The sequence below is a fragment of the Corvus brachyrhynchos genome, unplaced genomic scaffold (genome assembly GCF_000691975.1).
Source record: "Corvus brachyrhynchos isolate BGI_N302 unplaced genomic scaffold, ASM69197v1 scaffold280, whole genome shotgun sequence".
Taxonomy (NCBI): Eukaryota; Metazoa; Chordata; class Aves; order Passeriformes; family Corvidae; genus Corvus; species Corvus brachyrhynchos.
This window is the reverse complement of record NW_008236198.1, coordinates 1,041,868-1,056,725: the sequence shown is the minus strand read 5'-3', so window position 1 is coordinate 1,056,725 and position 14,858 is coordinate 1,041,868. Positions and strand designations below refer to the sequence as shown.

General features: G+C 47.7%; 1 protein-coding gene across 1 annotated transcript in view; it reads right to left on the bottom strand.

Annotated features, from left to right (window-relative positions):
* ANKRD13C (ankyrin repeat domain 13C) overlaps nucleotides 1-14,858 on the bottom strand; it is a gene marked incomplete at its 5' end in the record, with an annotated part of 19,158 nt that overhangs the window by 842 nt on the left and 3,458 nt on the right. The window contains 12 exons of the mRNA XM_008640686.2: nucleotides 1-3,333; nucleotides 4,172-4,272; nucleotides 4,896-4,994; nucleotides 5,596-5,675; nucleotides 6,380-6,541; nucleotides 7,287-7,418; nucleotides 8,116-8,260; nucleotides 9,526-9,592; nucleotides 10,317-10,362; nucleotides 11,379-11,464; nucleotides 12,413-12,517; nucleotides 13,995-14,036. The exon at nucleotides 1-3,333 is cut by the window's left edge and continues 842 nt beyond it. Coding sequence (XP_008638908.1) covers nucleotides 3,203-3,333; nucleotides 4,172-4,272; nucleotides 4,896-4,994; nucleotides 5,596-5,675; nucleotides 6,380-6,541; nucleotides 7,287-7,418; nucleotides 8,116-8,260; nucleotides 9,526-9,592; nucleotides 10,317-10,362; nucleotides 11,379-11,464; nucleotides 12,413-12,517; nucleotides 13,995-14,036 — 1,196 coding nt within the window. The remainder of the gene's footprint in view (nucleotides 3,334-4,171; nucleotides 4,273-4,895; nucleotides 4,995-5,595; nucleotides 5,676-6,379; nucleotides 6,542-7,286; nucleotides 7,419-8,115; nucleotides 8,261-9,525; nucleotides 9,593-10,316; nucleotides 10,363-11,378; nucleotides 11,465-12,412; nucleotides 12,518-13,994; nucleotides 14,037-14,858) is intronic.

Here is a 14,858-nt window from a genome sequence, read left to right as displayed (position 1 = left end):
CTCCCAGCTGGGGTGTCCCCAGGCTGCTCCTGGTCCCCCTGACGTTCCCAGGCCACAGGGATGAGCTGGAGCTGCTGCACGGACACGATCCATGGATCTGTGTTCACTCCCAGGGACCAGACCCTCCTGGAACACCCAGCCTGGCCTTCGGGAAAATGGGAAAACCCGAGGTGAGGCTCTGCTGGGTCAATCCTGCTTGGAAAAGGAGTTTCCCAGAGCCACGGGAGAGGGGAGGGACCCTGTGCCCCACACACGGCCAGGGCTGGGAACACCCCAGAGACATCGGGGCCCACAAACATTCCCTGTGTCCATGCAACACAACCAGTGACAAAAACAGGCTTTAGTGGAGAAAACATGGATATCAACATGGATCTCAACGTGGGCAGTCCCTCGGGATCCACAGGCAGCCCAAGGCTCAGCACAGCGTCCCTCTCACTGAGGATTCCTGCAGTGCATCCATTGGGAAACCTGCCCGGGCGTCCCTACGCGTGAGAACTCCTCACTCGGAATGTTCAGACAGGAAACACATCCCGGAAGGAGGGACAAGTACCGAGAGCAGCTCTGGGAGCCTGCAGGGCTGCCTGGGAGCTGGGGGGCAATCCAGGGAATTCCCATCCCTCAGCTCCACAGGGAGGGCAGGAGCAGCTGGGATTCCCTGGGATAAACCAGAACAAGGACAGTTCCAAACCTGTGCCCACATTCCAACACAGAACAAGCCTTAGGAGCAGCTCACTGCCACCCTTCCTGCAAACCCTGCAGGTGGCCCAGGGAGCAGCCGTGTCCTGGGGGGTTAAAATCCCCTGGATCTGCAGCCAGAGGCCACAGGAACCACAGGAAACACTTCCAGGACCTGCCCTGGGCTTGGGGCAGACGCCCCACGGCCAGCAGCCCCCAGTAGGGGCTGTTCCAGGGGGGATGGAGCCACAGGAGCCTCAGGCCCATGGAAGGCTGCACAAAACCCTTTTTGTTTTCCAGTTCCAAGCCCAGGATCCACCCTGGGATCCAGCAGTGGCTGCGCTGCCCAGGCCCCACAGCCCCAGCAATGCTTCACGGAGCCAGGGATGAATTTGGGATAACCAAAAATGCAAAGCAACACAAAAAAACAGGGATCCTCCCTGTACCACTGAGGAAAGGGATTTCTGACGTTCACCTTGGGGTGAAGCCTCCTGCCTTCACTGGAATTCCCAAGGAATGGGGTGCCCTGTAGGGCACCGGCTGCGGCTCCACACCTGGCACAGGTCCTGCAGCTACACAGAACATCCTGAAGGGACCCCTGGGAGGGACAAGGGACACCAGGGAGGGACGGGACAGAGCCCTGTGCTGCCCCACAGGCACCGATCCAAGCTCCAGCTCAGCCCCACGGCCATTCCCAGTCTGTCCCAGAGGATCCCACCTGGCTCCCAGGAGCAGCACAAATGGTGTCAGTTCATCCCAGAGGTGTGAAACACATCAGGAATTCATCATTACCTGGGAGCACAAGTTCCATCATTCCCAGAGGATGCTCCACACCTGCCCTGACACAGCACTGCAGGAGTCACTTCCCTTTGCTTGTTTTCCCTAAAGTTTTATGCTGGGTTTGAGTTTGAATTAACAACAAAGCTGCACTGCTCCCCTGTCCCAGTGCTCCCCTGTTCCCACACATCCCAGAACTTCCCTGTCCCAGTGTTTCCCTATTCCCACATGTCCCAGTGCTCCCCTGTTCCCCAGGTTCACAGAGGTGCTGGGAAAGGACCAACCCCCCCCCCCCACCCCAGTGCACCTGGACTTTGCTGACAATGATTCCCTGGGCCTCCTCCATGTCCTTTCCCAGAACAGCCTCTTTGGGATGGATCAGAGATTCCAGCAGTTTGGAATCCCTGCTCTCAGGTGTGCCTGACACCTGGCCCTGTGCTGAGCCCCTCCCTTGTCCCTCGTGCTCAGCACAGCTGTTCCCTCCACTGAGCATCAGTGATCCTCTTCATTATAAACTTTGATCCTTAACTCTATGGAATTCCAGAAAAAGTTTTACCTACAGTGCACAAAGAATATAATTTGGAAAATATTTACATTTTTGTACAACGACACCACAGCACTTGAATCTAAATTTCTTCATACAAACAAATAGCACCATCAGCCTTTTGCACAAATCCTGCCTAACCAACCCCACAAAGGTGGATTATTGTCGGATGAGGAGACTGGAACCACTGGGAATGGGAATAAGCTCGAGGAGCTGGAGTACTAAACACCCATGAAGGAGGGTTGGACAAGATGAGCTTTAAGGTCCCTCCCACCCCAAGCCAGTGTGGGATTCTCTGATTAAAATAAGAAGAGGCAGGAAATGACTGTGGAAACATCCCAATGAAAGCTCCCGAGAGCACCACGATGACCCCAAGTGCAGGGAAAGCTCCTCCTGCATGAAGGGGGAATGCCTGAGCTTTTCCCAGTGCCTCTGTGCATCCCAGTTTTCCAGGCTGCTGAGGGCACACACAAACTGGCCTGGTGGTGCTTGGCCTTCCTGGGACAACTCTCCCAAGTGAGGGTCAAAGAAAGGATTAACAAGTGACATTCCTGGCCAGGCAGCCCTGGAGTGCTCCCCAAAACCACAGGGAGCCAGGCAGGGAGCAGAGAGCAGCGAGGGAAGCGGGAATGAAGGGATCAGGCAGGGCCAGCACCAGGCTGGGCCAGTGCTCCAGAGGTGCCTTGTTCCCTGCAGGGCACAGCTGGCTCTGCCCTGGGTTGCAGGAGGAAATCCAAGTGTCAGTGGTGCCCGTTTGGTTCATTCATCTACAGCCAAGGCATTCCTTTGGGATACCTTCCAACATTCCGTGGCTGAGCTGTGAGCTCAGGGAACAGGGAGCACGGGAAGGACGGGGGGCTCACCCCCAGCCCCAGGCCCAGCTCGGTGCCAAGGTCCAGCAGCGCCTTGTGGATCACCACACGTGTAAAAAATTTAAAAACCAGCAGCTCCTCCCAGCTAGGGGTGGCAGCTCCCGGGCCAGGACTGGCTGTGCCAAAGGGAATGGCAGCAGGAGGCTCTGGGAAGCGGGAGCTGGAGGGGCTGGATGCCCAGTGCAGTGCCAGCACATCCGCACTGCTGCTCGTTCCCTTCGCTGCGGGCTCGTGGAGTTCATCCCTTGCTGTGCCCCACGGCTCTACTCTACTGTGGGTGCAGCCATTCCCTTTCCCTGGGATGTGGATATTCCCCAGGAACCTGGCAGTCCCGTTAGAGGTCCGGGAAGCGGCTGGGATCCTCCTTGTAGTCGTCGGGAATGGTGAAGATGGAGTCATCGAACTCGTCGTAACGGAACTCCTGGAACGTCACAGTGGCCGTGATGGTGGGGAACACCGGGATATCTGCAGGGCAGGGAAAGGGCACACTGAGGGGCAAGGAAAAGCCAGGAATGGCACCAATCCCCAGCCCTGGAAGGGTCCAAGGCCAGGCTGGATGCGGCTTGGAGCAACCTGGGATGGGAGGGATTTTGAGGTCCCTCCCAACCCAAGCTGCTCTGGAATGCTGTGCAAATATGGCAGAGGTAGAGCACAGCCTGTCGGGGATTGTCAGGTTCACACAGCTCCCTGCAGTTCCAGGAATCCTGTATCCCTTAGGAAAGGGGCTAATGCTTTTGGGCAGCTTGCGCTGGGATCATCTATCCCACGAGTAAGTTGATTTTACACATTTCCATCTGTTTCAAATGCAACAGTTTTATATTTTTCACTAAAAGTACATCTATCACCAGTAATCCTTGAAGAAAAGGAAACACAGGAATGTTAGAAAATATTCCACACCTGAGAGCCTCCTCCAATACAGGAATAATCCAGCACATCCCACTGCCCTCAGAGCAAGGCCCCAGCACTCCTGTGCTCCTGAAATCTCCAGCAACACATTCCGAGGTGAGAGTTCTCTCCCAAATCTCCAAAGAACACCTTCTGAACATGTTGCAGGAGTAAGTGCACGTGTTTAGACCTGGATTGGATATTAGGGAAAATTTCTCCATGGAAAGGGCTGTCCAGCCCTGGCACAGCTGCCCAGGGCAGGGGTGAGTCCCTGTCCCTGCAGGGATTTCAAAGCCATGTGGATGTGGCACTTGGGGAGATGGGGCAGTGGTGGCCTTGGCAGTGCTAGGAATGGTTGGGCTTTTCCAAGCCCACATTCTGGATATTTAAAGCCCCAGGACTTGCTGTGTGCTCTTACCTAATTTGACAGGAAAGCCTGGTGGAAGCTTCATTTGAACAAATTCTCTAAGTTTGTTAAAGTGCTTGAAGGGTGCAATGACTTCTAAGACATTCAACAACCTGCAAAGGAGAGCAGAGCCTGTGACAGATCCTCCTGCCACACCTTGTCCCTCTGGAACAGGAAAACATGATCCTAAGGGCCCGGGGAACAGAGGAGGTGACAATGACATCGTTCCCCCTCTCCACTCCAGGGTTTCAGGGTCACCCCACATCCAGCTCCCAGTGATCCAGAATTACAACAAGCCAACATCAGGACAGCAATTCCTTGTCCTCGTTTTCCACAGGAGATGAGGGATGAGGTAGCACCCCCCTCCTCCACGGACATGAGGAACTGACCTGCCTTTGCGCTGGTTTAGGGGACACAATTTTGGGCTAAAACTTGTTATGGGGAAAACCATTTCAGAATTCTGTGGGCTCAGGCCCATTAGGGAGCAGTTACTGATAACCCTGCCCAAAGCTCTGCTCCTTATCAAGCCAGATAAGGGCTTGGCTCCTCCCCCAGCCACAGCAGCTCCCAGCTCCCCACAGTAAGGGATTCCTAGTTCAACAGCCTGACTGCACTCAACAGCCTGATTTTTGTACTGCCAGCTCCCACTCCTGGGGTCTGGAGGACTCTGCAGTTCATGAAGACGTTAAAACATTCCCTACAGGAACAACACCCATGGCCAGGAGCTTGGACTCACGATTCGATTCCTAACGGGAATTCCTGGCTCATTGCTATCGTGGCTTTGAAGGTTTTCTTGCTCTCCTTGCAGACCAGCTCCCTGCCCAGGTGAGGAGCTCTGTGAGGGAGAGGGAGAGGCAAAGTCAGTGCTTCCCAGGGAAACCGTGAGTTTAGAGGAAGGAAAAGAGCCTTGGGTTGGAAAACATCAGGGAAGAATCCCTACTTTCAAAGGATTTGCTTTATTGTAAAGCTGTGCAGAGTAAAGATAAAAAACCCTCTTAATTTAGATTACTCTGAGTTCTGCTAAACCAAGAGACAAGACAAAAACAGGGAAACTACTCCAAGAAAATCTTCCAGCAATGCCTCATAAACATGGTGTTAATAAATCCTACAGGAAGTGTCTATTAACCACGGCCCAGAGATGCCCACGGCAGGGGATGGAACTGGATGGGCTTTAAGGTCCCTTCCAATCCAAAGCATTCCAGGATTCCCTGCCTGTAGCTGAGGCACTGCCACTGTTCCCACACGCAGGGATCCCCTCCCAGCCCGCTGGAGAACAAACACAGACACCAAACCCAGCGTTCCTCCCTCCCCACAAAACCACACACAAGCAGCACCCACCAAGTGGAGGATACAGAAAGCCCCACCAAACGCCCCCAGCCCCATCCCAGGAATCCAGAGGTGTCCCTGGGATCCCTGTCAGCTGCAGCAGCACTCACTTGCCACTCTCTGCAGAGATGTACTCCTCCCAGGAGATGGTGTTGGGGGACGGCGGCGTCAGCGACTGCCGGCGCACGGGCTGTGGGACAAACACGGCTCAGCTCCCGCTGCCTCCTGTCCCCCCTCAGCCCGACATTCCCTCCTGGAACTGCCCCTCAGCTCCAGCAACAGCCACAAAGCCTGCCCTGCTCATCCCAGGCTCCTGCTCTCAGCCCCCACTGAGGTGTTTGGCCTCCAAGGACACTTTCTATAGGATTGGGCTGTGCTGCTCCACCGTAATGAGTTAATTCAGGGGTCTGAGCGCCAAGGCAGCAGCTCCAGCTCACACAGAAATAAATTAATCACTTTAAAAGCTCTGTGTGTGTTCCCAGCTGAAGCCTGGCTCGTTCTGAAGAGCTCTTCATCTCCTGGTGCTAATCACAGGCTTCCTCCCATTTTAATGAAGCTCAAAGGAACACGATTGCCTTTCTGGCTTCCCTTTCATTCCCAACAATCAACATTGGGTCTAAAAGAATCCGAAGTGATTTGCCACAGCCAAACCCCTCATCTCTTCTAAGAGACAAATTAAATCTGAATACCCAATATAACCACAGAAATCCTTCCCTGTGTGCACTAATCAGGGTAATTCATTAATGCATCACCACAGTTACACTTGTGGGTCATGTTTATTGTTTTTAAATTACGCCAATGAAAAGAAAATAAAAACATTATCTATGTATTTTGCACAAAGACTGGTGTGCAAGGTTATTCTCCCACATCCTGGGAACAGTTTATCAATTATACCTCAAAATTTTGCTCCATGAGGTTGCCCCCTTTGCTCAGGCTCTCCATGATCGCTTTATTCCGAAGGATGTCCTCCTCACTGAGATGTTCCCTTCTTTTCCTGGATTCCAATACAAGTCCGTTCACCAAGTAGAAATCTGCCAGAAAATTTCCTACTCTCTCCTGCACGAAAGGAATTGGGACATTAATGACTCACAGAAGATAAAATAAAAACATTTCAATTCTTGTGTATCCAATAATGGCAATAAGGGGACTTGGAGATTGAGCTGGAATTCCCCCAGCCCCCACATGGGCTGGCAATGGGCAATCCCAGAACTCCAGCAGGAACAGGTACTTCTTATCAAGGGAAGCTTTAAGACAGAGATTGTTTAAGAATTTGAGTGAAATCCCTTTCCAGAGCACTCCCATCCCTGCCTTTCTCTGATGAGAATGCACAGAATCCTTCCCGCACTCCCTGGAATTAACCTGCAGAGATCAGAGACTCCTGGAATGAAGTCATTCCAGTACAATCTGTCCTCCCCCTGCCCAACAGCTACAGTATCTTTCTTCCTAGTTTCTCCTTCTGAAGGCAGTCCAGCAGAGAGATTCCACATGGAATGAACTGGTGACAACTGGGGATACAGGGAGAGGGATTTTTCCTTTGTCCTGAACATCTTATCCTTTCAGAATCCTGGATTGGTTTGCATTGGGAGGGACCTCAAAGCCCACCCAGTGCCACCCCCTACCAGGGCAGGGACACCTTCCACTATCCCAGGCTGCTCCCAGCCCTGTCCAGCCTGGCCTGGGGCACTTCCAGGGATGGGGCACAGCCACAGCTTCTCTGGGAAATCTGTTCCAGTGCTTCTTCCAGCCCCTTTCCCTCCTCCTTCCTGCCCAGCACCAGGCTCAGAGCTTCCCTCCCACTCACAGTTTTGTCCTCCCTGAAGAGCCACCCTGTCTGGGCCCGTGTGAACGTGATGGATTTGGTGGATAAGGTGGCAGAGTAAATATCACTGCTCATCAAAATGTCAACCTCCTCTTCTGTCTCCATCTCAGATTCCTGGAAGAAAAATTCCAAAATACTCAGCAGAACTTACAAACAACGATTACTTCTTCTAAAAATACACAAATAAATACAAATCCATAAGCCTTGTCCTTTGGATCTTTTCCCAGAAGCAGCATTTCCTGAATTTTCAAATGGTTTTATAAAACCTCTGGCCAAATGGTTTCCAAATAGTTTAATCTTGAATATTAATGTGAATAAAGCATCCAAATGGGATTTATGCAGCAGCTAAGCAGCCACACCCTTTCCAGAGGCAATAATCCATCTGTTTAAGTGATTGGGGGATAAAGCTGTAATTAAAGACTTGACTAATTACAGGGGGTCCAGTGAGTCACGTTGTTATCAGCTGAACTGGCCATGGAGTGACTAAAAGGATGCAAAGCAGTGGGAACGGGTCTGAAAACCCACCTGAGGACACCTAAATTAAGCCCAGTGGAAAGATTAAAAGCAGCACATCATAATTTAAACCATAATCTTTCCAATCTACTCCCATTCCAACTTTTCCTCCATCAGAAATCTGGATTCAAAGCTGGTTTTCCTCACAAAATTCAACGTCACCTTCACAGCTCAAGTTGGAACAACTGAGGGAAAAATTCTTTGGTTTGCAGTCCTTTGGGTCTTTCTGAGGCAAATTTTGTTTAATACATTCCCAAAAAAGCCTGGGATGTGTCCCACCCCCTTCCCAGAGCTTTACCTCGTGATGTATTCGCTGGTAAACTTTTTGCTCATTGTCTAAAACTACAAAAGATTCGGAGGGTGCGGCGTCACCGTTAAAAATGAAGCTTAAATCCCCTCGTTGGCACTTCATGTCTGTAAAGTCTATCAGAGTTGTGTCCAGCCTGTGCAAACAAAGCCACATTTCACACAAATGACCCATAAACACAGGAGGAAAATCAGCTTTCAAGAAGAAAAGCAATTTTTTTAATGGCAAACAAACACATAAAGGGCTGAGTTTTCAGAGGATTTTGTAAGTGAAGCCTGGATGCAGAAATCAACAAAAAATTGCTATAAAGGTCAAGTTTTCTTCAGAAAATTGTATTTGATACTGCCAGCATGAGGAGGGGAGAGAATTAATTCAGTGTTACACATTGAGAAACAACTCCTCAGCACTGTCCTACACAGCCCCTGACTTGAGTAACAATACTGGGACATGACCCAAATTCTGAAGAGGACTAAGAAACAAACTCTTTTTTTTAACCTGACTTAGTTTCATTGCTATTTCTATTTTTCTCCCTCACCAACACAAAGGAAATGCTCCTGCAGACCTGAATAACTGGAAGAAGATGGAGCCAAGGCCATGGATCTCTGTAGCAATTCACATCCAGTATTGCCAGAGCATTTGTTTCTCTTAAAAAGGTGGTTAAAGAACCTGAACTGGGTGACTTCTTCAGCTCCAAGTGGTGAGGGGTTAAAACTCCTCATACATTTACCTCTGATTCCAAGGAAAAAACTTTTCTATTTATCTATTTCCCCTCAGTTCAGCCCTTGTACAGGCAGAGCACTCAGAAATGAGAAGGAAAGTAACAGCCCCAGACTCAAATTTCACCTAAAAATTTACTTTACACACCCAAGCTACACCTTTAATAGAGCAAAACTTTCTACAGGTTGAATCTCCAGGATCATATTCTTGCCTGTTTTAAACTTTGGCCCCTGAGGAAAATGCCAGAGAATACATTTGATTCCAAACTAAAGCAGTTGAAGAGCGGAGCTTGAAGAGACTCTTGAAACCCCCCACTGAATTTGTGAATTTGTTACATTAAACACTTTAAAGAGAGAAATTGTATCACTTTGTTTTTTTTAACTACAGACTGGAGCAGCAACATTTCTCCACAAAATACTGCAATTTATTTGCAATTGTGTTATAAATATCCCAACCCCTGTTTTTCACTGGCATGTCTGGTAGATAAAGCCTTATCCAGCTGAACTGCTCTTGCTCTATATTTAAGTTAAATTCACCTCAAAGGAGATAATCAGAGAGCCTGAAATTCCAAGCCACAGTGCTGTGTCATGGATGTGCCCAGACTCCTCAGGGGATTCTGTCAGGCCCACTGGGATCCAGCTTTTCCCTGGCACACAGGTATTTGGGTACAAAAGCAGCACTCACCTGATATTTATACCTTGTTTGTGTATTTTACATGCATCAGAAGGCAGAATTCGGGAAAGTAAAGGCACTAAGGGAGGGAGAGAAAAGGCAATCAGGACACTGAGATCCCCCTGCAAAGTATTCCCATTAAAACCATTCCATCAGTTTGATCCTGGAATGTGTTTTAGTACAAATACAGCATTTTCCATCATCATCTCTGTCAAACACAACCAACACCAGGGGTATTTCTGTTTGATAAAACCAAATTGTAATTGCACACACTGCTTCCAATATCAGCCAGAATTTCTATCTCCATCACAGGTAAACCATTTATAAATTCTAATAATTCTGGCTGTTCACAATTTGAGTTCTGGCATTTAACAGTTTATACATTGCACCAACTGAAAGCCTGGCTCCAATTAAAGCAGAAAAAATGGTCCAAAGCATTAAGCTTGGACTAAGCCTTTATTAAAGCACACAGAATCATGGAATCCCAGACTGGTGTGGGTTGGGAGGGACCTTAAGGATCATCCCATTCCACCCCCTGCCATGGGCAGGGACACCTTCCATGGACTACGTTCTTAAAGCAAACAGCTCCTTCCCTCCCTTACTGAGTCACTGGATGACAGAAGAGAATTCAGCCTCAAAAGTGAATAACCAAAAAATAAATCTGGAAAAAGTTGTGTGTCCTTTCCTTAGGACTCAGATCTTGAGCACTGGACTGTGAATGTTTCAGCACAAACCAGAGGAGAACAAGTGTGCTGCAGGCTGATTGCATTATCTCCCTGAGGGAGGGACATGGAATCACTCACCCCAACTTTGAAAATCCCAGTGAAGCTCTAGATAGAAGTCACCTAGCTGAGAAGAAAAGAAGAATGTATTAACAAGCTTTTGAGGCTAAATAACTGTAAAATTTGCTGAAACACAGGCAGAAGTTGTGTTTGGCAAACAAGGAAAACTTTCTCGAACGTTGTACTTGAATTTACACTGAACTTAAACATTACTGAAGCTTTAGCTGCAGCAGAATCAATAATGGTACAATGATGTAACTCATTTGAACTCACATTTTTAATCATTTTTTAATACTAATTCACACTACCATCAAGCCCTGGATTGCAAAAGATTTATTGTAAACATGTGTTTAAAAAACACCTATGGAGCTCTCTGCTTGCTCTGATTGATCCCATCCAACCCCACGGAATTAGAATTAATTATACAATAATTAATGAGTCAAGTTTCAGGCAGGAGTATTGCAAACACCCATTTCCACCGGCCTTGTGGAAATGTGCTGGAGTCATCAGGTCAGACCTCCTGTGCCTCCAGCCAAAGCCAACCCCATCACGAGGGTGCTCAGGGATCACCACCACAGCTCAGCTTTCAGAGGGACAATTTCATTAACTTGTGATAAACACCTGCATTTCTGCAAACTGCTGCCCCCAAACTGAGCAAAATTTCACTGTGCCCAAGGGGAATTGGCTGCTGGATGCTGATGGAGAATGAAACCAAAAATCCCCTCCATCACTGAGCAAGTGTCATCTGGGGACTGAACAGACCAGGAAATTATTCACTGATACAAGACTTAAGAAAGCCCTAATGATCTAAAGAAATAGAGATTCTTTAAGTCTGAGATTGCAAAGATGACGAGCAGGTCTGTCTTACATAAACCTTTTATTTGAATTTCTAAAAGTTGAAAGGAAGCATTATCTTAAAATAAATATAATTCTGTGACCTCTTAAAATGGAGCCAAGATTGCTTTTAAGAGCAAAGGACTGGTAAAAACATGGAAAAAACTTCCTGACAGTTTTCCAGAGTGTCCATACTCAGAACACAAGCCACTGCCTTCCACCCCATCTGTTTCTGTCAGCACAACTCACCTCTTTCAGGGCTTTTAACAACCGAGGTCTCTTCTCTTCAACACTTTCCCTGGACTGCTGCTTGAGCTTCCTCAGGAGTGCTGAAACTGCACAGGAATTAATCCATGAACTCAGTTTGTTTGGTAATTACAGGTGAGTGCCTTACTTGAAGTCTTAAACCCAACAATGCAATGGAACATTTCATCAGACCTCTGAGAAATTAATCCCAGTTACAGTAAGTGCACATTAACCTGCTCTGGTCACCCCAGGAAGAAACTGTTTGTAAAATAAGCTAAATAATCATGCCAAGAGGGTTTTTACACAGGTATTAGTAAATAAGTGGATACAAATACATGGCATTGAATATGTGTGACATCTGCTCCACTGAGAAAATCAGTAGTGAGGAGCTGACATGAGAATGCTGTTGGTAGATTACAATTTAGTGCATTAATATATTAATAATACATTTATAGATGTAATATATAGTGAGTTTTCTGCTATAGGAATGCACCACCACACATGGCAGTACCAAATACTGTTAACATCCACCAGTGAGTAGCACCAGAATAATTTCCCTCTACTACTCCATGTCTGAGGTGAATAAATAATATTTGAATAATAAATAATAAATTATATTTCCCCACTGGCCTGTTGAGATGCAGCCTAAAAGCCACATCCCATTGGCAACTGGTACAAAAACAAACCTGTGACCACAGGGAGCAGCTCCAAGGAGATGATCCCACACAGCTAAAATCCATTTGGATCCTGTCACTCCCATTCCAAACCTGGAATGCTCGTGCAGAGCTTTCCCAATCCCTTCAGTCTGAGCAGAGTTAACAGTTGGCTTATGTAACCCAGTGCAACTTCTTATCACAGAAATGGATGTGCCTTATCACGTTTAGACATAAAATGTTCAGCTGATTAAGAGAAACCTTTCAGAGAGCTCAAAGAGCGCTGTGGGAAAATAACACATCTTGAGAGCTTTGCCTTCCTGTTCTGAATGAGCCCCAGTTTGGGATTAATTGGCAAATTTGGATGAAGGAAGAGGTGCTTACTCATCTGTCTGTCTCCATAGCTGATGGCTTCGGCCAGAGGGCTCCATCCCTGAGCGTTTTTCACCTTTACTGGAGCATTATGGGCTAAAAGCAGGTGGGCACATTCTAGGACAAAATATCCACAAAATATCCACAGTTATTAACAGCAAACATCAGGGATGCAGCAGGATCAGTCAGAATAAAACTCTACTAAAGCAATGCATATCAGAGATATTACACAGATTATCGAAACACGTATCTGGAATCTGACTCACTCTAACAAACAAAGCCATCTATGCAAATCCTTCCTGCACTCCCCTGTTCAATATTAGCACTAAAAATCATTGCTGATCAGCCACCAATTACATAACACTGCACACTTGTCCCTCCTGCTACGTGGATTTTGCTTTTTATAACATTTCTGCATGTCAGATACACACGCCACTATGGAACAAGGATATTTATATTTAATGGATGACATCAGCTCTCTCCGCTTCACACACAAACCCATGCACCAAGAGATACCTCAGCGCCTTCATCCCTCTCCGAGGGGTGAACGGACCATGGGGACACGGATTTGGGGCAAGTCCCAAGTCCATCAGGTGTATGGGAGGCAGAGGAGGCTGAGGCACCAACACATCCTGTATCCCAGAACAACCTGGGGAATCTGGGATTTAAAGAGGGCAAACAGGCGCTGCTGTTCCAGGAAAGCCTCAGAGCAGGTGTGTAACCCAACTGTACCACACAGCTGCACTTGCATTCCCTGTCCACAGGTGAAAAGTGACAGTGGAATGAAAAAATTAAGGAGACAAGGAGGGTTCCAGTGTTCCCATGTGCTCCTTGGAAACGGTTCTTCATTTTCCAACCACAGGGAAACCTCAGCACATGTCACTGAAGCCACCTTGAGTTGTCTGGAGCTGATGGAGCAGGCCCAGCTGGAGCTGGAGCTGAAGGAATGTCTCATCACCAAGACTGGGACTTCCTGGGTTATTTTCCTACCACAGGTGCCACAGGAAACTGCACTGGTCATTCCAGATGCAGCAGCTGTGAGTCAGTGGCAGGCTCAGAGGCTGGGGAGGAAGAGATATTTCCCTGCTGAATGAACTGTCTCCTGTGGGAATAAACAAAGGCCCTGACTAACCCAGCCAAGACACCGAGGGATTTTTATGGTTCCTTAAACACAGTGCCCAGGACAAGAACATCACTCTGCAGGGAGCAGGCAAATAAGCTTGGAATTACCAGCCAGATTCCATTTCCAGTTCAATAAACAGGCTGGGAGAGCTGGGGGTGTTCACCTGGAGAAAAGAAGGATCCATGGAGAACTCAGAGCCCCTTGCAGCACCTAAAGGGGCTCCAGGAGAGCTGGAGAGGGACTGGGAATAAGGAGTGACAGGGAAGGGGGAATGGCTTCACTGCCAGAGGGTTAGATGGGATATTGGGAATAAACCCCAGATTTCTTTTCCCACTCTTCTCCAAATCCATGTGGCATCTTCTTCCCAGAAAACCTCACTAGCTTGAAACACAAGATTACATCCCTTTTTCCTCTTGCCCCCAAATCTTCAAGATCACTTGAAGAAGAAACAAAACAAATGGTTCTACCCACCTTTATGTCCCAACATCACAGCAAGATGTAAAGGAGTGTTTCCTAAAATAAACCATAGAAATAAAAGAGATTAGATTAAAGTTACCAGAATCCATTGCAATCCCTTCCTTAGGAAACCCCAGTTCCTGCTCTAACCCAGAAACACACCAACACCCACCAGAGGAGTGACATTTTTCTAAGCAACCCTGTGGATTGTAATTGTCAAAATAAATATTTCGAGACACATTTCATGGGCCAAGAGAGGGTTTTTAATGATATCTTGAAACTCACTCCAGGCAAAGAGGTCCAGTTGTGTCTCTGAGAACGACACAACCCAAACCCCACTGCTCCCCACGGGCTGAAGGGTCTGATCCCTTCACAGCCTGACATATCTGGGTTAAAAGCTACTCACAGATATGATACTGATTAAAAATTTAACAGCCTGTTGTATTAATTTTTCAAAGACTGAGTACTCATTTTTTACAACTACAGCACTGGGCATATTAAGAAGGAACAGCACCTTCACTACAAAGCTGCCTTTTGGTTGTTTCCAAAGAAAGCTTTGGGGATGATCAGCAGCCTCTCAAACCTGCCCCCATTTTCCTGGCAATGCTCATGACACAGGTGGTATTTGTGTTGTTAAATATTCACTGTGAGGCACCCAGAGCTGTTTTTCCTGGATTAATGCTGCTACCAGGCTCATGACACACTTCATTTAGGGAGCTTAAGGACGCAAAGTTCTTCCATTTAACTGTATTTTGCACATTTAAACACTTTCTTAGAGCAGTCGAGAGAAAAAATGCTGCAGAACAAATTTCTTGTGTAATTCTAACACACACACACTTGATTGAGAGTTATTTTCTAACTTCCATTTTGTCAGCAGGA